The 23,513-nt window shown below is 33.4% G+C and overlaps 1 protein-coding gene across 5 annotated transcripts; it reads left to right on the top strand.

Annotated features, from left to right (window-relative positions):
• The first annotated feature begins 1,226 nt into the window (after nucleotides 1-1,226).
• On the top strand, nucleotides 1,227-22,056 carry LOC116345434 (probable cation-transporting ATPase 13A3). Of its 5 annotated transcripts, none has more exons than XM_031774804.1 (10): nucleotides 1,227-2,478; nucleotides 14,749-15,972; nucleotides 16,199-16,526; nucleotides 16,721-16,845; nucleotides 16,934-17,494; nucleotides 17,561-17,865; nucleotides 18,012-18,212; nucleotides 18,294-18,591; nucleotides 18,674-18,903; nucleotides 19,009-22,056. In XM_031774804.1, the coding sequence occupies exons 2-10, from the start codon at nucleotides 15,543-15,545 to the stop codon at nucleotides 21,517-21,519; spliced, it is 4,989 nt and encodes a 1,662-aa protein (XP_031630664.1). In that variant the 5' UTR covers nucleotides 1,227-2,478; nucleotides 14,749-15,542; the 3' UTR covers nucleotides 21,520-22,056. The 5 variants fall into 5 exon arrangements, with proteins under 5 accessions (XP_031630664.1, XP_031630667.1, XP_031630665.1 ...); XM_031774805.1 differs by lacking the exon at nucleotides 1,227-2,478 and adding an exon at nucleotides 7,430-7,529; XM_031774803.1 differs by lacking the exon at nucleotides 1,227-2,478 and adding an exon at nucleotides 7,503-7,711.
• The last annotated feature ends 1,457 nt before the right edge of the window (nucleotides 22,057-23,513 follow it).

Raw genomic sequence — 23,513 nt, 5'->3', positions numbered from 1 at the left:
TCAGAAATAAAAATGACGAAAAATCGGTCTTTTGTATAAATTAATATATAGTGATCATTTTCCATTATTATAATTTTGTTGTTTTCAAATAAATCACCAAATCATTGCGCGATCTATAAAAATATGGACGAAGCATTTAAAATTGAGAATAAATGATAAAACCAGTCAATCGTGCTTGCAAAAAAAAAACAAGTTTGTATTTTGTGACGATAGCGATAGAGAATTGCAGCAATAGAGCGCACATATATTGAATAATAATTATTATGTGTTGAGTCGATCGGTGACAAAATTTCGTGCATTTGTTATTAAACTTTGTGAATTTTGAAACAAAAATCGTTTCTCTTGCGCGAGCGTTTCCACGGGATTGAATTTGAGCGTCACATTGTTGCGTTACACTTTGATGGAAGTTGTTGTGTTTTTTAATTCAATCGCAATACACAAGGCTCTTCAAATACATACCAAGCTTCGCATGAGCAACAACATTGTTGCGATAATCGCTTAACAGCTGTACACAGTAAATATAACATAATTATTGTAATTAAACCACGTTACAAATTAATTTTGATATTTTCAATCTTGATCAACAATTGCCGTGTGTATGTATGACATTTGCCGTAAAGAGGTCATTTAAAACTCTTCTTTTTTTTCATTCTCTCATTTGCAGTACATTTTTGTTAAATATTGTGACTTTCTTCGGCAACGCAGTTGGAATGTGTGTGTGCAGCGACATCGTTATTAATTAATGAAATGGAAATTACGTCGGCAGTTTAAACCGTTTTTTTCTTTTGTTATTTCATTTTTGGTGTAGCGCACGTTGTTTCGGTGTATTATTTTCAATGGATTTTTAGTGCAAGTTAATTAATCTCGAACAAAAACAAAATAAGCAGCCAAAATTGTATTTTGTATTGTGATAAACAGTTTAAAGCTCAATGAAACGGTGAATACACACTTGAAATAAGACAGCTGTAACTAACTGAAATTGGTGCTTTAAAGAAAAGAAATGTGTACCTAATAAGCACCGTTTTATTTATGCATAAAATTGTATTTCATTGTTCTAAATGAGGTGAAGTGACATAAACATCTTACGCTTGGATTTATTTAATTTTGAATCGATTTCAAGTCTGACTTTCATGAATGACAGCGGTAGAAAACAAAAACAACAACAACCGTACAATAAAAAAATCTTTATAAATGCCGAAGATCACAATCATTTTACAAAAATTCCATATGAATTCAATGATGATGAAAGACAAACACATAAAAACAAATCATTCACAAATCTAAAATAAATAGATATAAATATAAGGTGTCAATCGAAACGCATAATCTTATCAATTGATTCGAATTGCTCCAGTGTTTATTTTGTTTTGGCGGTATATCGTTCTGTTTCAACAAATACTCTTTGTTGTCAGTATTATTTTTCACATTCTGTTTGTTGTGCTGACGGGCACCTTGCACCTATAGAATTGTCGCCAATTAAACGTTTCGAACCGTGTTTTTGGTTTGCCCTTAATTCAGTTGTTCATATACAGTTGTGCATCAAGTAAAAAAAGCTCACAATAAAAAATAAATAAATAAAATACACATTAAAAGAAGTACATAAAAAAAGGTAAATAAAAAAGACATTTTATTAACACCAAAAAAGAGCGAGAAAACGTCTTTCGACGCTATTCCATTGTATAAATGTATAAAATTGTGCACGACAACTCAGCGATAAGTGAAGAGGCAGAAAAGCGGTAGATGTACATTGATTGAACACTCTTCTACGCTTTTTCGCGTTCTTGCGTATATGATCCAATTGAAATAAGTTGATAGTGAGATAACAATGATAGAAGATTCAAACACAGACATCATACATTTACAATGGAAAATTGAAGTGGCACATTGAAGTGAATCGCATTGAATATATATATATATAAAATACAATCGGATGTATTCAAACCAATAAATCACACCTTACCAATTTAATTAGATTTTCTATTGAATAATAGCCAATTATTACTGTGAATAAACATAAAACAAAAATAAAATACTATATAAATGTGATAAAAAGAAAATCCACAAACAACAACAAAAAAATTACAATTTTATAAAAACGAACAACCTTTACAATGTGTGGCCGGTTTAAACTGGAATCGATTTATTATTAATTCAATTGCAAAAGAATTTCAATTTAACGCAACACCAACAACCATAAATATTGATATTATAGTGCTATACGTGAACGGAAGAAAGAAAAAGAGACGGAATAAAAGAGATAGATAATTCTATGCACCTTTTAAGCAATATACTCAAAAAGAAGAAGAAGAAGAAAAAAATCTACATCTTAGACAGTAAATACAGAAATTCATTTTATAATTTACGTAATTTGAATCGTTAAGCTTGGATTGCGAGCTCATACACACAAACAAAAACAGCGACACAACGTTGGCCAGTGAATTTTGCAAGCGATGAGGAAATATCTGCTGAACATAATTGGTAAGTAAAGTTGTTTGATGGCTTTGACCAGACACCAATTTTATACACACTTGAAAGAAAAAAAAAAAACATTCACAATTAGCAATAGATGATCGATTTCATATATATGTATACCGATTTTTATGTTTTTAATTTTTACTGCTTTGTTTACATACAATGCAAGTGTATTTCAACACGATGCTTGTATGAACTTTATCTATGCATGTGAATCAGCTGATTTGCTATCTATATGCTGATGTTTGATGGGTGCAATGACTGAATTTACTATATTTAACACCTTAACCGGCATCTGTAGTATCACGAAACGCCCACCATAAAAAATGCACATAATTTAGTCTAAAAATGTTTTCAATCGATTTGGACACATGATCTTGGCCAATTTCTCTTTATGGTTCAAACATTGGGCTGCACCCACACCATTTTTGGCTGAACAATAAAAATGAAAGTGTGTTTTAAACTTTAACATTTACATCATTCGACGTGAAACCGTCAAGACAACCAAATCGTCTTTTTCGAACGTGAACCATTCCCATTATCGAGCGTATTTTTACCAAAAAAAGGAAAAAAAAAACAGCATCTGGTTTCTGGTGTGCTCGATTTTATTTAAATACCTGGTTCAATGGTTTCTGGTACAAGCAACAACAACAATTACATACGCATTTAACGCCATTCCATTTGTACACAGAGTATCAATATTATTGATTTAATTATTTCTTTTGACGTCTCCGAATTTATAAATTCAATTAATTGATTTTCATGGGGCACATATTGTGAAAAAAATGAAAAATAATGCATTGTATTATATTTGAGCACATTTCTGGTTTATTGCTATTTACGATATATCTACGTATAAACGTGACAGTCATTTCTCCTAGGAATTTTCCTTTTATTAAAAGTCAACATAAACTTTTATCTTTTTTTAAATGCATTCAAATTCTTTAGGGGATAAACAATTTAGGGGAATTACCGTAATAAAAAAAAGACAAGACGCCATTCAAATGATCTCTAAGCTAAGTTTTAAATTGAGAACGATGACAAATTTATCAAAAATTGTATCAGCTATCGACAAGATAAGATTATGCCACGAATTAGTAATAGTAAACAGTTTAGCTATATTGAATTTCAACTATAAACAACAACAACAATAAAAAATCTACGTAAAGAGATACTTATTCATCAGATTTAAAACTGGCAGTTCGTTTGTCAATGAAAAAAGCCATACAATCAAAACTGGTTAGATACAATGAAAATTCAAAAAATCGTTAAACGATTTAGTGTGTACCACATAATTATTTTGAAATTGAATCAATTGTCATTTGTCCGTCTCGATTAAATGATGACAACGCACTTTTGCTGACTAATTCTCGTTGTTGTTGCCGTCGTTGTCATAGAATGATAGACAAAACATAATGCTTGCGAACGTGCCAAACGGTGGCACACGATCCTATTCAAAACCATGTTCTAGGGGGTAGACACATGGAATAGGTTTAGACTTTTAGTGTAAAAATTCGAGAAATTAAAGTGGAATAGACAATTCAGTAGCTGGATTCACATGGATTCACTAATCCCATGTATAGAATAGCGAAAATGGGGTTAGATTCAATGTTTTTGTAATGGATAGTACAGAATTTGATCAAAGCATTGAACTTGTTTTGAGTAATTTGTTCTTTTTTGAAATATTTTTTAGTTCAAAAGTCGATTACAAATTTACAAAACAATAGATACACTTTCTCAAAATTTGATTGATGAGAAAAATATTTTGAATTATATCAATAACAAAATGTCATACTCCAGTGTCGATAAATAAGTTTTCAACAAAGCGGCGAGATGTGACATCATATTTGACAATGAAATGACGGATTGGTGGAATAGTAGGATTAGTGTTTATATATTGGAATCATGGTTTAATCGTTTGTGTCTCCCCCCTAGACCATGTTATGCCGACATTGAATTCATCGTAAACATACACTTCAATTGTCACATAAAATATATCATGAAATGTTTTACTCTGATAACATTTGAAGCCAAATCCACGAGCCGTCGTCTGCAATTCATATTCGAGCTAGATCTCTATACGCTGAAATTGAAACGTTACACTGAAATTCAATACGGTATATAAGTGGTGAAGAATGAAGAAAAAAAAGAAACGTTTGGGAGAACCAGAGAGAGAGAGAGAGAGAGAAAGGGAAGGAGAGGCAAAATAACAATTCAAAAATGAAAAATTCAAACATAAACAAATACACGATACATCTATATTTGCGCCGTTCAGGCAAAAAGCGATTCAAATAGTTTTCCGAGAAATCTATGTGCGACACAAACTGACCGTACGGAATTCAATAACACAAACATCAATTGGTAACAACACTCTCTTCTTGTTTCGCCCTTTTTTTCGCTTCAATTTAAAAAAAAACAATAGTTGCACGACTGAACTATAAATGCACGAGTTTTTTTTAAATATTTTTTGTGCTATGTGCACACGAAAATCAAGTATATCATTTCACACGCCGACATAGAATTAATTGTAATTTTTTAAAATTCCACCGAAAAATTATTGCCATACATGTGCCGTACGGTTAGTTCACCAATCGCAAATTTTTTCGTTTGCGCTAGCCCGAACAAACTGCAACAGTCATGCGCTCATTCATGTGATTTCAAATCACTTCAATTACATTTGAATTCACTATCGTACCAAAAAGTAAATAAATCATTTTTGACCAGCCAATTAATCATACACACAATTTTAAGTACAATTTTGGGAAAATAAAGACCACTATTAGCTTATTCTTGAAGTTTAATCGCTTTTTTAACGAATTTTTTCTTTTGTAATTTGCTATAATTTGAAAACGTAGCTAATTTTACAAGCTTTTGTTTGGTTCAAATCGTATAACTGAAAACGTTATTAGTTTTTGGTTTCGAATCGATTATTGCTGAGAATTTATTACCTGATAAAAAAAGGTGATTTTTCAATCAGAAGTTTAAGTACTCCAATCAATAGAAAAATGATTTTATCAGAAAAAAGTATGACGACTCAATTTCATAGAATTAGTGTAAGAAACGATTAAAACGATTGTGAGGTGTTAGAGACTATATTCTCTTCGTAGAATTTTGAAATACTTTTGAAAAATTGAGTGTAAAATTATTTCAAATAGATAAGAATCGATGAAAATGTTGTCACTGGATCATGTCGAATTTAGGTGAGACTTTGCCGAATTTTAATGTCATTTTTTCTTTATCGATTGCGTGAATGTAATTTCATTTTTATTTATGGAACCTTGAATTTAAATAGATCATCTATGATAAAAGAAACAACGAATTTGATAACGGTATTTTTTGTGTGTATATGTGCTACTAGTACCAATTACCGAGAAGCTTGGCACTGTTTTCATATTCAGTGTTTGTTTTAGAAGGACTTGTTTTGAGTCGATTCAATTCAGTTCAAATTTTATTGAAAAAAGTGTAGTTAAAAAGTGAAAACGTTTTGTAAGGTACAGATTAAATCTGTGAGAGTTCAAAGTCTGTGCGCAGATGAGTTTGGTATTGCAGTAACGCGAACATGATTTTTACACAATTTGAGTTGCCATCATTCTTTTTCCTTTCTTAGCATTTATGGTATATTTTCAAGAAATTTAACGTCCAATTTTTGATTAACCTTCCGAAAAGTCGTCTTTCGTATTAAATTGCATAAGAATTTAAAAAAAAGACTTCGATTTTGTCGAAAACCGTGATATTGTGCCAATATTTGCAATCAGTGCGATAGGAAACGGTTTTCAATTACTTGTTTCTTTTTAAATTTCATCAATTTCAAATCAAATGGCACTGCCTGTTACTGACATTGTAAATGAATTTACGTTTGTATGCCAAATAGCCCATAAAATTGGTGTAAAAATAAATTAAAGCAAAAAAGAAACTAAAACATAAATAGATTTCGAATTTAAATGGAAATAGAGTATTTTGCACAAGACGTAACGAAATTAACCAATAGATGGCGTAATGTGTAGCACAATCAGTAATTGTCAAATCCATTCACAGCTTGACGTTTTCTGTATTGAACAATGTTATATTTTTTATTCATCTTCTTCTTGCGTCTGCTTCGGAAATTGTCAAATCTAAAATATATCACTGAACATTCACATGGATTTTCGTCTTAATGATAAATATATCCAGTTTTTTCCAGTATTTTTTCGGTTTTCTCTATCGAAATTTTACCGAATTTTGCGACAATTGTCAACAACAAAAATAAATGAGATAGAGAGAACATTCGAATTGTCATTGAGTCACTATTGATTTCGTCAAACAAAACACACAAATGAAATGCTGTCGCATACCGTATCACAAAAATGCGTGCGGCAAAAGCTTATCGCTAAGCAGTATACGGTGTTGCTGTATATTACACTCGATGTGGAATGAATGTTCGTCGTCGTCGTCGTCGTCTTCGCCGTTGTCGACAATGTGAGTCACAATCAGTAATGCGAATCCAAAAATATAAATGTGTATATGTTCGTAACTATACCATGCATTCATAATATGTGTCGCAAACATGCGTTTATTTTACCGAGTGTAGTACCAACACAAGACGATTCACTCACTTATACGTCGAAAAAATGAGTTGTGAGACGTTTTGTGGTCGTGTCAATACACACGATGGTGTTGGTGAGAGAGCGCGTGATGCGCCTGTATATGGCCAGTAGAGCGCTGCGAATGATATATCCGAGAAACAAAAAATAATCTTTAAACGCAGAGAATTTCCAGGTGGTTCAAAGTCCAATTTTGCATAAATGAACGATTGAATTGCGTTGTATGATGCACACCAAAGACCCTTTAATCGATTCACCATCCAAATGTATTGCAATCAATTTTCAATGCGTTTTTAATCGTTTTCTCTGGTCCATTCTAACACATGCAACGAATGTGCGCAACGCTAAAGGTTCTTTTCGCAGACCGCACCGTGAAATCCATACAACAAAGTCAAATAGAAAAGTGTGTTTTTTGTACGTTTTTGCGACATTCAGTCAGTTTGATATACACTTCAAGTTGTACTGTGTTCTGAGTTGGTACGATTTAGATCCTTTTTTTCCGTACTCGGGGAAGATTTTTGATTTTTCCAAACAAGTGTTTAGTGTATTAAATATTTCTTGTATTAAATTCGTTTTTGTTTTTTCTGTACATATCTTTTGTTGAATCACATTTTCTTTTAATTTTTTTTTTCGTTCATTTCTTCTCTCAATTTCCAATGGTATATTTCATTAAATTGTGTAGAAAATAAGTACAAATTATTGTGCGTGTGTTCTGTTCAGTCATGGCGTATACCGTTCTTCTCTTTTTTTCTCGTTCAATCATCAAAATAAAGATGAAAGAAAATTCAATGGCAAAAATTATCACCGAAATATTATTGAGAAAGTGTTAGATTTGTGCTTTTCAATCTCTAATATGTCTCGCTCTATCTCTTCTTCTTGCTCTGGTTTCGGACGTTCGAAATTGTATGCTGCTATATGTGAATTTAATTTGATGAATGACAATTGTTTCGAAATTCCATGAAATAAAAGAACGACTAATTAAAAAGATAAGTTCGTCAACAATTCGGCGAAAATAGAATTGATTTTGAAACAGTGAATTTGTTGTGTCTGTCAAAGTGTTTCGTCGTTTTTTTCGCTCTCTCTCTATATTTCTATTTTACTCTCCGAATCTGTAGTTTGACGGCACCGATTTTGAGAATCAGCTAAATGTGTACTTATTGTTCAAGCTTTTTGGGCGCGCTGTTCGTTCAATCGGGGTTTCCCCCCGAAACAAACAGCTGGCTCGCCTTAGTAAAATCTATGTGTGAATATTATTTCGGCGTGAGTTATCAAATTGAATCATCGGTTCCTAAAATGGCTGCGAACTTGATTTGTGTTCCAGTAAAACTGTATTTCATCATTTACCCAATGGATTTCGATCCGAATTGAAGGAAGCATGGAATTAGTGTGTGTGTTTTATTAGTTATTGTCTACGATAAAGCGTGTATATTGATCTGTGTAAATGTAATGTGCATAACTTTCCAGAAATCGTGCGTGCCGACATCACCACCTCCGCCACTGACGCTGCCGCGAATTCACATTCGAACGTCATTAATTTATTGGAAAAGTAGTGGTTCTTTTTTGTTGTTTTTGTACGATCCGATTGACAATGAAATGTTACAATTAGCAGGCGGTCTGTTTTTTGCTCTGTGTGAGGAACGATAATATCACGGCAAGCATTCATGTGAGAAAAAAAACGACTTCTTGGTATTTTCCAATGAATCATATCAACCATATCGATTTAAAGTGAATAACAAATTGTCGCACTTTAAGATAAAAAATGATTATGTGGAATTGTTTTAAGACACGCGTATGCATTTGGCTCACACACACACACACATACGTATATTTAAAAACCATTTCACCACCTTTGATAAATAAAACACACAGCATTCTTTCTTAGAACAGCATGATTGACGTCTGAGTGTTTCTGTGATCGCTGAAATTTCACATTGGTTTTTCGTTCACGTTTTTTTCTTCTCTCCTAACCATATATCTATTTTCATTCACAATTTACGTGCCAAATTGTTTATTCATGTATTTGTGACTGTGATGTACGTAGTCAATAAGTCACAAAAGTCATTTTTGTTGCAGGTGATTTTTACAATGTTGTAAAATGAACCGTATTTGTTCTTCATCATTAAGAAAAAATTTATAATCATTTCTTCATACACATACATCGCATCGCAACTGCTTCGATAATAAATTCAAATAAGTGTGTCTAACATACGAATGTTTGCCAAATGTATAGATCGAGAAGAAACGAGAAAAAGATACTAAGAGAATGAGATAGATGTGATCATCGGCAACATCAGTTCAATGTGTTTGTGATATGTGTGTGTGTGTGCGAGTGTGTAATTTTGCTGAGCGCTCACATTGATGAACCAAGCGGGTCCATATGTGATAACGCGCTCATATGTCAAAATGATAATATACATACATTTGTTTTATACAGCGTGTACTACATTTATTTCAGACTAAAGTTTTCGTCATTCGGTTCCGTATTATTATATGACAACGATCTTGTTTTCTTCCTACATTATTTCTGGTGTGCCGTTGTTGTAGTCGTTGTTTTAATTGCTTTATATCGTATTAATTTTATTTCCTGTGAAAGAAATCAGAAAATGTCAAGCACTCTTATCAATATCATCCTTCAATTGCGCTAAGCAGCCAAAGTGAATGACGTGTGATATCATCGGCATTTGTTGATTGTGTGGAAAATTCAAAAAATTCCTCAATAACAATAAAATGGAATAATCCTAACAATCGAACGAAACAAACCCTCGTTAGCAAGTCCATTTTCAATTCTTCGCGCCCTTCTCATCGTTTATGCGTTCAAATAAAATGTCTAAATTTGCGATTGGCTTCGGCCGAATATGTAAATAGTGTGTTGTGTTTGTGTGCGATTTTAGCGCGTTTCAATTCGTTGGCAACAATTCATTAACAACCGAAGAGCAAAAATGTTTTTTGTTTGTTCGTTCTTTAATTGAATCACGTATGCGGCTGAAATATCGCGAGAGCAAAAGAGAGAGCTAGAGCGACGAGGGAAAGCGAGTAAATAACACCGAAGTAGTGTGTAATGTCTCCCTGTTCGAAGCAGTATGTAAAAATTCCATGGTTTGTAAGCTAGAAACAGTGCTATTGCTATGGGTGCACGTTGTTAAAAAACCACTTTTTCTCTCTCATACCTTCTGTCGTCGTCGCCTTCTTGTTATTTCGCATGATTTTTTTCTTCTTCTTCTTCGATGTTGCGGTTATTGTCGCTCATCAGTCTATTTTTTGTGTGTTGTTCCTTGTGCCGATCCAATTGAGCGGAGCACATTTTAAAAATAGATGCATAAATGATCGTTTTGGCAAACTGTGAATTATTATTCAAATTTAGATTGAGAATGAAACGAATGCGACAAATGGTGATTGGTAATGTCGACAGAATGTATGAGAGAAATCAAGGTATCATCGATGAATGTGTGACGACAGAGAAAAATAACTGAAATCACAACGGCAAATGAAACACGATCCACATCCACATGTACACCAATTATGAATGATAGACATACAAACAACCGATGACGGATGAAATGATGAGAATTTTCTTGTCTATTGTTGTTGATTTACTCACTCATTCATACATATAGTGTTGTGTGTGTGCTATCTGATCTACATTTGTAAGGATTTTTGTTCTTTCGATCCAATTGAAATGACGCAAGATCCAATTTCTCTCATACTCAATGATTCATTCACAAAACAATATCAACGAATAAACTAGCAAACAAATAAACAAACATCATGTGAAAATGAATTACATGAAAGCTTTAACATTTGTTGCTCAATGTTATGAAATTTTTCTGCGATTCGTCATTTTCAACCAAAAACACAAACGAACACAAAAAAAACAATACAAAATCGAGAAGCGTCAATAACCTATTGAAATGTGTGTTTAATGTTTGGCTAAAAATTGACCCGAAATTGTGAGAAATGGCGATAAGTTTTTCATCATCAATTCATTTTTTTTTTTTGATATACCGGTTGCTGGAACATAAAAATATCAGACACTATACTGGCGTATAGCCATCAACATCAAAAAAAAAAAAATTCAACCAACATTCACCTAATCATATCGAATCAAGAATAGAATGAATAGTATATTTGAAATGTGCACACCAAACAATAATATATAAATATTTGGTGTATTTTTGTTCGTATACCATATAAAAACAAGCATCTCATGAAATTGAGGGCCAAAAATGTGTATGCGCTTTTGCTCACATTTTTATTATATAAATTTTTACATATATGTGTGAGCACTAATGTCGTCCTCGATTTGTGCGGATTTTGTTGGATTATTTCATGTACGTTATGACAGTAACGCTGTAGTCACTGGCTGGCAAGCGAGCTTGTTTGGCACTACGCGTTGTTTCTCAAACTACATAAAATTAATTGAGTATATTCGCGTGAATTTCAGTTGACTGGTGTCCTTTTTTTGCATTCTCTCTCTCTTTCTCTCTCTTTTGCTCCCACATTTTTCCCTCAATATCAAGAATTTCCAGATTTAATTGGAAAAGTGCGCTGGCACATGAGCTTGTGCATATTTATTGTTGATTCGACAAAAAATAAAATGGAAATGAAATATGCACACAAATAAATTGGAAAATGTATGCGAATAATAAAATTCTGAAATGAACTAATCTACCAAGCATATTTGGATGTGAAACTAAAAATGTATTATATGTTCAAAGAATTTTGGTTTGATGAATTATTTAACAAATATATTGACTTTTTGGATGAGTCCCCTTTGCGTACTTGAAAAGTACACAAATGCCGAAGCGCACAGTCATATTTCGTTTGGTTTGGCTTCGTTTTAAGTTGCTTTTGTGTATTTTTTTTTATTTGTTTATTTTGTCATTGGCTTTCCGCTTGTGAGGTGTGTACATGAAAATAGCATTGATCGAACATCATAGAGATGGAGGCAAACACAAATACTTTGACATAAGGGAAAGTGATTGCGGTTTTTTTGCTGATTTGTATAGTTATTTTGCCCCAGCTTTTTTTTTGTTCCATTCGATTGTGTCATCGTTGTGTGCCACTTCTGTCAACAACAGTAAATGCCCATTATTCAAATGATGTATTCTCTATCGTTATTTGATGTAATTTAGTGATTTTGTTGTATGCTATATTTGACATACAGCCGGTTGAATGCGTCATCGATGTCAAAAACGGCTAAAATAAATGGTTTCAAAACATCAATTACATGGTGAAAAAAAGAGTTAGAAACGAAAAATGAAACTAATCGAAATTTCATTAGAGACGCTCCATTTAACCAATCGAAATCTCCTTTTATTTACACATTCCGATTAAATGTTTTTCTCTCTATCTTCGCGCGCATGGTGTGGTATGATAAATTGGCGGTATGTTGGTTGGACATTGGTCGTACATGTTCTAAATCGGTCGCAATTCTGGCATTGATTCAAACCATATTTTTCATATTGCTCGTATTATGTGCTTTGTTTTCACTTTATTTTAATAAATATAAAATAAATCAACACCGAGCATATGAAGTCAAGCAAAACGAACGGTGTATGGTGCAAAAGCATTGGTACTGAACAATTTGATAAAGCAACACATGAGAATTGACAGACACGCCATCAAAATGCATGGCAAAATGCGTTATTTATAAGCCAATGGCTATGACAGATTTTTTTTAACGTTCGTATTAATTGATCCAATTGAACTCAAGTGATTTTCAATGAATGTAATTTGGTGGCATTTGTAATTTCAGTCTCAATTTGATTGAAGCACTTAGTTCTCTTACAATCTGAACAAAATCGCTATTCACATTTACTCGCGACGAACCATCATTTCGGAGAAATCATAAATGGAAACAATTGACAGATTGAATGTTATTAATTGAACCAACGAATTCATTTTGAATCATTGGCGTCGGCTAAATCATCCCAAATCATAATTACAAACTTCAATCAATTTAAACAAATGACGAAGAATGAAAACCGAGAAACAACATCATACACGACCAAAGTCATTGAATTGAATTTCGCTCGTATGCATGTAGCAGCGTATATTCATATATTTCGATTGAGTTTCGAGTTCATTCTCATTTGAACTTGATTCATCCCTTTTTTACCATTCGTTGGTAGCAACATCGTTACCGGTGCGCGCGTATTTCTCTCAGACGCATTTTGTATTTCGATGTGACAATGTACTACCGCATAAGAGTATCATTAGTAAAAAACCGCATGCCATCATTATGTACTACAATATGGTTGTTTACATATGCCATTCCTCGTATACCATTCATAATCGTAAAATGCTGATCCGTCCGATTTTCTTAATGTCAACATGATGGCAGAGTAATGAAATTGCTGCAAGAAAAAAACAACTGGACAAAAACTCATTCAAAGTCGCCGGATTTCAATTTTATTTTCGCAACGATACACACAGTGTAGACATTCATTTTCACATGCAGACATGCTGCAATGTATGATTATTTGGTATTGCCGGTTATTAACCTATAGTGTCTCTGCATACATTAAATCCTGATTCATAAACACACACACATATATGCATATATATATATCATATTTGCCTCTGGTTGTGGCCATTCAATTCTTCAGATGTTTATAACGACGACGACGATGATGATGACGATATTCGGAAGCGTTTTCTGTTTGCTTTCACATGTCATCATTTTCTTGACTCACTCTTTTTGTGTCTCGTATCATTGTCACCTTTTTGTCACATCCAGATTGGAAGAAATGAGAGAGAACGAGTACTTTGTGCATATATATACTACGTGATGGTCGAGGTGATTTCAAATGAAGCAGCTTACGTCAATTCATGGTGCATAGAACTTCCTAACTCAATTTTTATTCGTTCATTCTTTTCTCTTGGGGGTCTCACTCTCTCTCCCTTAAGGGAATTCCTCTCTTTCATGACTCAGTAAATTATTAATATAAACTCATAAGCATATTGACTCAAAGCAATTTTGTGCTCGACTTTTGAATCCTTTTTTTCCCAACTTTTAAGTCCTACAAGTTGAAAAAGAAGCAAAGAAATCAGTTAAACAGGCATGAGTATAGTTTCTAAACGTTATTTATGAAAAACAAATGGCAGCAAACATACCATACCCGTTTAGAATTTTATAAATCATATACTTTGTTTGCATTTTTTCCAAACACAATCGCAAATAAAAATGTATAAAACATTGTTTTCTATTCATAGGTTACCATTTTGCAATCAGATTTATTGCAATGTTTGTTGTTGCTTTTATTTGTGAAGAAATCGATTTGAACGTGTGCACAATTCTTTGTTTTGTGCAATCAGGAAATGAATCTCCCTCTCGCTTTTCACCATTGAAGCAATTCATCTTATTTTTTGACTTGGACCATACTTTTGGTCAAGATTGAATGTGTATTTGCTGATGAATAGAACAATCATACCCTAAGATAATTCATTATCAGATTTGAACTGAAATAAAAATCATAAAAAAGCCAACCATAGCTGCGACGAAGAATATTCACTTTGAATTGTTATTTTCTGAAATGAAAAACCATCGTCCATTGATCCTTTCTTTTTTTCTTGTGCTTCGCTAAATAATTCGACTGAACAGAACAATGCAACCCCAAAGTGTCTCGACATTTTTTTCGTTGTTGTGGAAAATAAAATGTTTATTCTTCCTTCTTCTTTGTCTCATATTTTTCAGTGTTATTTGAAGATTTTATAAGCGACAAACGTAACCAAAGTTGTAGACGGTTTACGAGAGAACCCGGCCCAATAAGTGTATCCAATATGTAAATAGTGAACATTTTTAAAGAAAATCCACCATAAAAGGCATCTAATATGTGTATATTCAAGAGTGATTTTAAAATTCATTAGACTAATTTTTAAAATTGAAAGAAAAAGGAACTCAAATGTAAGAGTCAAACTATAATCACAGCTGAAGAAAGACGACGAAGACGAAAAAAAAATCAAGTTTTTTTTTGTTAAATTTATCATTTCCGTTTGTTATTGTTGTTGTTAATCCATCCGATGTAATCGGTCAAAATCAAATGTAAGCAGAAAACGAGTGTTGTGTTTCGTGAATGCGAGAGAGTGGAACGACGTTGAAGACGGGCTGGATTGGCCGGAAGTTGTGAATAAAAAATAATCGTTGGATGCATTATCGAAATAAATAACGCTTGATGCGTTATCGACCAATAGAATAATTAAATAAATTATCTAAAATTCATCCTTCAATCAGCTAGTGAAGAGAAAAGCAAAAAAGTTTTCAAATTGAAAAGGTACTAAAATACCCACAGCAGCAGACCTCATCGACAAATCGTCAACGAATAACATCAATTGTGCTTAAGGTGTAGTCAATTTTAATTTACGAATTTTACGAAAAATTCAACCAAAAAAACCGCCATCGTCAATCGTCTGTCGATGTGTGTATGTGTGTGTTTGTGCATCGATTCGAATTCGTGAAAGTGACAAATCAAAATTGTTTATCTAATAAAAATGACTACATCTAGCTCCGTACCATCATCTAATGTTTGTGGCACAACATTAAATTTCAAACAACAATCGACTGAATCGCGTCAACAAGAACAACAACAGCGCCGACGCCGACGATCATCATCGACATCGTCGTTGACGGCACGAAAATCAACGATTCGCGATAATCTAATGCGTTTACGTCGGTTTTTAATCGGCGGCACAATGCATTTACGTAAAAATCGCTTTCGCCAACAAAATGATTGTGAATTTTTTGATAATGATGCAAACATTATGGCATTGTCATTGTCGTGTACTGCTGCTGATGAGGAAATTGTACCGTTAAGTCCAAATCGTGCTGAACGTATAGTTTGTAAGAATAGTCTGGGTGTAGAAAACAGTACACATCCAGAACATACCGAATATTTAGAACAAAGAGCCGAGCTCTTAAAAGGTACTTGCACTATTCAATTATTAAAAACAATTATGCACACACGCACACAAAGTCTCTTGTTGAACGATATTTTTTGTCGTTTATCATTTTCAATTATTATATCAATCGATTATTTATTGCTATTGTCATTATGAACTTCTTCGTATGCCATTTGTAAAAAGATTTTAACATTCGAAAAATAATTATTCAAACAATTTCTATTTGATTTTTATTTTGTTATTGACAGGAAATGAATCCAAATCATCACTTCCTACCTCGAAAACTTTACCGGCAAAAACAACGGCCATTTTAAATGTGGGCGAAGACGATGAGATCACAATTACTGGCTATGAGCGCTCAATTGTAAAAACAATACTTACATGGATTGCATTTATACTTTCGGCCGGTCTAATTCGATTATTTATGCATTGGCGCCGACACTGGCTACTCTTTGCAACACATCGACCATGTGATTTAAATGTGGCGAAAAAAATTCTGATTCGTGAATATTTTGAAGGCAAACACACCGTACATTATGTGAAAGATGTAATCACCATGGATGCTGAATGGTTCCAGTAAGTCAACATCAAATCTACTTAAGAGATTTTGCTATGTTTCTTTTCTTCCTTGCTTCTCTCTTGAGATTCTATCACTATGCATTCTCATACGTAGAAAATATATTTGGCCCACATTTCGTGTGTCTCACAGTACCAAATAAAAAAACACATTGCAAATAATTCATTTCTCAACACATCATTTCAATTTGCAGGAAAATACGTGCTAAACGAAGCGGAAAAAATGAATTTATGCCATTCGATGAAAGCGATACAGCGTCCGATTTTGATGAGAAAAATTTTCATTTATCTATACATTTATCGGGTGGAATATTTCAAAGTGAGTTGTTCGTTGTTCAAAAAAAAATTTCTTTTCTTCTGTATTTTATGTGTGGAACGTTGTTTGTTATTTCTCTTCCTCTCGATAGATTTCGATTCATTGCGGTTGTTCAAATGCAAGCAATTGCGTTATATTTGGGATGAGCGGTCGTCATCGTTTGTAAAGCTACAAGGACTCGATGCAAATGTGCCAGCCACATTATTGCATCAATTGAAAGGATTGGATGTGCATACACAGCGTGCACGCCAATTAGTTTATGGCCTAAATCAGATTTTCATACCGCTGAAAAGTGTCTTAACATTACTATTTCTAGAAGCATTAAATCCATATAATGTGTTCCAAGTATTTTCGGTTGGTTTATGGTTTTCCTACAATTACTATTACTATGCGGTTGTGATTGTATTTATGTCCGTGTTTGGTATCACAATGTCAATTATTCAAACGCGAAAAAATCAACTGGCCCTTTACAAAACGGTTATGAATCTCGAAACGGCCGTCGTTGTACGAGCAAATGGAAAATCACAAACAATCGATACCAAATACATAGTACCTGGTGACATACTTGAAATTCCATCCAGCGGATGTACGATGCAATGTGATGCAGTCCTATTGAGCGGCAATTGCATATTAGACGAATCAATGTTGACGGGTATGATGAAAATAAAAAAATGAAGAAAACATTTTGAATTTTCCAATAAAACTCATTTATTTGCAGGCGAAAGTGTACCGATCACAAAAACACCATTACCATGCATACGTGATCTAATTTTTGATACGAGAGAACACAGTCGACACGTTTTATTTTCTGGTACAAAAGTCATTCAAACAAGATATATTGGCACGGAAAAAGTGCTTGCCTGTGTTATCAATACTGGCAATATAACAGCTAAAGGTGGCCTCATTCGATCAATTTTATATCCACCACCGGTTGATTATAAATTCGAACAAGATTCCTATAAATTTATTGCATTGCTTAGTCTTATGGCCGCTCTTGGATTTATATACACCGTTGTGTCAAAGGTGAGCTTCCAATGATGGTGCTATCCATCTATAAACTTGATTTATCTTGAAATTTGGTACTTATAAAAATCAACATTTATTCATATCAAAAAATAAAATGCGATTGAACTTTTTTTTCATGGAAATATTAATTTTTTTCCGTTTAGGTTCAAAAAGGAATTTCGGCCACAAAAATTGCAATCGAATCATTGGATTTGATAACGATAGCCGTACCACCAGCTTTGCCAGCAGCGATGGCTGTTGGCTCATTTTATGCTCAACGACGTTTAGAAAAGAATAAAGTGTTTTGCATTTCACCGCGATCAATCACAGTGGCTGGCAGCATTGATTGTGTATGCTTCGATAAGGTATTTTCTTTTTTTTTAATATTCGATCATTCTCTTGAACAACAGTAGTTCTAAAATTGGTATTTTATTATCTTATGCTAGACGGGTACGTTGACCGAAGACGGTCTGGATATGTGGGGTGTTGTTCCAACATCGTCGACGAATCTATTCCAAATTCCATTGCGTGAAATTGAGCGTTTGCCTTATGATCATTTACTTTATGGAATGGCCACATGTCATTCAATAACCTTTATGAATGGCGAACTAAAAGGTGATCCATTGGATTTGAAGATGTTTGAGTCAACCAATTGGATTTTAGAAGAAGCAAATATTTCTGATGACACCAAATATGATCTTATCTTTCCGACAATTGTTCGGCCACGAAAATCACCGCAACTCGGTGAGTTTTGGCGAATTTCATTTTTTGTCTCTTTTGAAATATTGTGAATGGTGAGGATTTAATTTTTTTTATACACTTGCAGTTGATAATAGTCGAGGTAGCAGCATGGATACGATAAATGATTTGGATCAAACACAAAATCGATCATCAAATTCTGAATTGAATGGTGACATGGATATTGGTATCGTTCGTGAATTCCCGTTCACAAGCTCATTGCAACGGATGGCAGTAGTGACGCGAAAACTTATGGATAAAAATTTCAATGTCTATTGTAAAGGATCTCCCGAAATGATACAGACACTATGCAAACCAGTATGTATTGTCCTTTCATTTTTTTTGGAATGAATTCATTTTGTGGCAGTAGTGTATTATAACTTATGAATTTTGTCTTCTCTTAAACCAAAAAAAAAAAAATAGGAATCAATACCGAATGATTTCCATACAAAATTGGATGTGTATGCTCAACAAGGCTACCGTATCATTGCCATGGCCTATAAAAGTTTAAATAAAAAGGTGTCATTTACAAAGGTGCAGCGACTATCACGCGAACAAATTGAATGTGATTTGACATTTTTGGGTTTTGTCATATTGGAGAATCGCTTGAAACCAGATACAATTGACATAATCACAAGTTTGATGACAGCGAACATTCGAACCATTATGGTAACCGGTGATAATATTTTGACAGCATTGAGCGTTGCCCACGATTGCGATATGATTCCAACTGGTCAAGATGTGATTATTGTGACAGCAAAACAAAAGCAACTCCATTCAACCGATTATGAGCTTATCTATCATTTAACGGGGCCATCAGGCAACAATAATCAATTAAGCGCACCAGCTTTAATGAATAATGCCACAATAAATACAACAACCACAACCATAAATACCATCAACACAACAGAAATACCAAACAATGTAATGTTACCATTGAATTTATCGGCCGCACACTTACAGCAGCTGCACAACGATCAATTGAAAACGAAACCGAACGGTTTCATTGTAAACGAACGAAATACGGCTATCGAAAATGGCACCGATTACATGTTGATGACAAATAGCAACAGTATTGCAAGCTTAGAAACCGTCGATACATGCACACAAACGACACAAATCACACATCGTGATCTTGAAATGGGAAACGATAACACCAAATTACATCATAATAGTCATAATAGTCATCAATATGAAGGCTATGATGATGTGGAGAATACATTTATGGCGCCTCAGTTACCAAACAATAATTATCGATTTGCAATGACTGGAAAAACGTGGACCGTGATACGTGATCATTTTCCCGAATTGTTGCCAAAATTTGTGACACGTGGCACTGTATTTGCTCGCATGTCACCGGATAATAAACAAGCCTTAGTATCGGAATTACAAGAATTAGGTTATTATGTTGCAATGTGCGGTGATGGTGCCAACGATTGTGGTGCATTAAAAGCAGCACACACCGGAATTTCACTGTCGGAAGCCGAAAGTTCGGTTGCATCACCGTTTACATCGAAAAATCCAACGATTGCATGCGTACCGAATGTCATAAAAGAGGGCCGTTGTGCATTGGTCACATCGGTGGCCATTTTTAAATACATGGCCGCCTATTCACTTGTCCAATTAATGTCTGTACTTACACTGTATACAATCGATTCAAATTTGACTGATATTGAATATTTATACATCGATTTGTTTATGATTTCGATATTTGCATTTTTCTTTGGCAAAACGGAAGCATATGTAGGACCATTAGTTAAACAAACGCCATTAAATTCATTGATATCTGTGTCGCCGATTGCATCGCTTGTATTGCATTTATCGATTGCGTTTGGCTTTCAAATGCTTGGCTGGTATTATTTGCAGGCGCAAACATGGTTTAAACCATTTGTCTACAGCGATGATGATAAATTTAAGCACGGTTGCTATGAAAATTATACCATTTTCGTAATATCATGTTTCCAGTACATCATATTGGCTGTGGTCTTTTCAAAAGGTGCTCCATATCGTAAATCGATATTTACAAATATCGGTTTCATTTGCAGTCTTCTCATCAATGCTGTGGTTACCGTGGTGTTGGCCGTATATAAATCGGATCAATTTATTGATTGGTTTGATTTGCTTTATCCACCCGACGCGACATTTTGTTATACAATTGTCGGTTTTGGTTTGGCAAATTTTCTTATTTCAATGTTCATCGAGTATTATCTCATTGAGAATTTACTGTTTCGACGTTTGCGCTATCGGTTTCATAATATCGAAAAATCACGTCGTAAATTCTTGTCAATTGAAAATAATCTACGAAAAACACCATCATGGCCACCGATCAGTCCTATGTTCGGAAATGATTCAAACGATATCGGTGGATCCGGTGGCGGAGCATCAGCATCGACACCTTCATCGGCGGTGGCCACGGTTACAAATAATAGCGAAGAAGATCATCAATCGCCGAAATCATTTACGGAAATTTGCGTTGAATCTGATCTGATGACGCTCAACAATTGCAATAGTGTATTAAAAGGTTTCTTTGAAGATTTTGATAGTGACAATGAGAGCAGAGCTGAAGATGACTATGAACAGGACAGTGACAATGAAACGGAAATAATTTTACAATCGACCGGAAATAATCCGCCGATTGCAATTTCCGAAAATAATGTCATTGATAATAGTGATAAAGAGAATCAACGATCGCCTTCAATAACCAATAGCAATGACACTAATTCAATTAATTCACCAAATAGATTCTTATTGAATAATAGCCATTCAGAGATGACGATTCCACCATCGTCGCCGCCATCCACGCCACCAGAATCGGCAACACCTGAGTCCAATTCCACCACCAAACCGTTTACCAATCACATTCAAAGCAATCATTGCGATAACTTAACGAATAATACACAAATCAATCATATTTTGGCGACATCGAACAGCTGAAATTTACTTCAACAACTATTGCACTACATTATTTGATACTAGCCATACTAAGTAAAATTACATTTCAGCTGCTCAAACGCATTTTAAACAGCGCTCATTCGATCGCCCTACTTCGTTAATTCCGATAATGTAAATGTGACAAAAAAAAAGAAAAAAACAACAACACCAACCACATCTCAACACAGTCCGATTAAAACAATTGTATAAAATTTTGAGTCAATGAGCATAATTCAATGAAAACGATTGATCGTGCACTTAGATAGAAAGAGACAGACAGTGAAAAGAAGAAATCATAAATTTTGAGTCAATCGAATTTTTAGTTTTGTTTATTTTTATTAAATCTTCGTCATTTCTTGTATAAATTGAACCAATATCGGCACCGATACCAATCGAGGAAATTATTCGGTTCGTGTGTTTTCTTGTCTCCGCTGTTATTTTTTAGATTTGATTTCAATGGATGTACTTATTCGATATATTTGTAAATCTAAGAATTGACACTTATTTTTCTTGCGAAAACAAAAAAAAAAAAAAACAGAACCACACATAAACCAATTGTATAAATTAGTCGATGAATTAAAGAAATAAAAGTGGCGACCGACAACGTCTCAAAATTGTACCAATGACCCACCCCTTTACTTGACAAAAGTTAAAACACTTAATGAAAACAGATCGATTACCAAATTATATATAAATAGAGAAATCATGTAACAAATTGTAACTCATTCAGTTATTTTTCGATAAAAAAAGGTGGTGAATGTGAGATAGAGAAGAGTGAAATAGAGAAAGAGATTTTCCTATTTAGGAAATTAGTAAACCATTTAAAACGTTTTTTTAATGCAGGTTCACCTGTAATTACCATGTTTATACATTTCAATTTAGACATTTACTTACTTAGTTTGTGTTTAAATTATACAAATGAAAAAAAACAGGGAATTCAACGAGTTTGAGATCTATTGTCTCGCTCGATATCCTTGCTCATTTCCCTCATTTTTCACTCTTCAATGTATTAGTCTTTTCGTTTTAGCAATTTTATGTTTTTTTTTTATTTATCCAATTTATTAGAAAGGAAAAACAATAATATTTGAATATATTTGAAGTAGAAATTCGTCACATAATTTAGCAAACAGAATTATTTCATTTAATTTTGATGATTGTTAATATCTTCCAGTTCTATTTTGTTTGTTTCAATCTGTCTTTGTTTTTTTTTCTCTTATTATTATTATTATGTTGGTGACTGTAAGCACCATGAATCCATATGAATTTTCATGTAAAGATATAAAGATATATATTAAATTTATTTTCACAATGGAAATGTAAATCCCAAATTTACCAAATCAAATAAAAGAAAAACATACACAGACAGACATTTGAATGATTAACCAAATTTATTATTGTTTATCCCATTTTAAACTGTAAATAATGTTTACAAATACATGCAAACTGGCCAAAACGTATGTGCATTTTATTTTAGTTTTTAAATCTTTAGCAGGTTTTAGCACATTTGAGATTTAACTACAGTCAAGGACGACTATTTCCATATTTTAAAGGTAAATTCCTTAATTCCGTGAGCACGAAATTTGCGGATTTTATACTGACGCGTCCCAGATGGGTGAATCTTTAAATAAAAAATTATGGGTGATAAATAAAAGCAATAAAATTTATTTCTCCGGCGAATGAAATAAAACACAATAAAATTTATAATAAAAAATATCTGGCTTTTATTTGTTTTCGTCTCGTTCTGTATTTTCTTTTTCTTTTCTTTTTTTTTAAATGTGAATTTTGTTACAATTCGAAAAAAATAGTAAATTTAAAGCTTTCATTGAATTTAACAATGTTCGTAGTCCTAATTTCGCATTCTGAACTAAAAAAAATGTATTGATTGTTTAAGTTTTCTTTTTTTTTTAATAGTTGCGATTGGTCCGGAAACGGACGAATACGAAGATTGTTGTCTATCATAATGAAATTAATAATTCTTCATTGTAATCGAAAGTTCT

This window comes from Contarinia nasturtii, unplaced genomic scaffold (genome assembly GCF_009176525.2).
Source record: "Contarinia nasturtii isolate CC-2019 unplaced genomic scaffold, AAFC_CNas_1.1 Cnas_scaffold_1240, whole genome shotgun sequence".
NCBI classification, from domain to species: domain Eukaryota; kingdom Metazoa; phylum Arthropoda; class Insecta; order Diptera; family Cecidomyiidae; genus Contarinia; species Contarinia nasturtii.
This window is presented reverse-complemented; position numbering and strand designations above follow the sequence as displayed.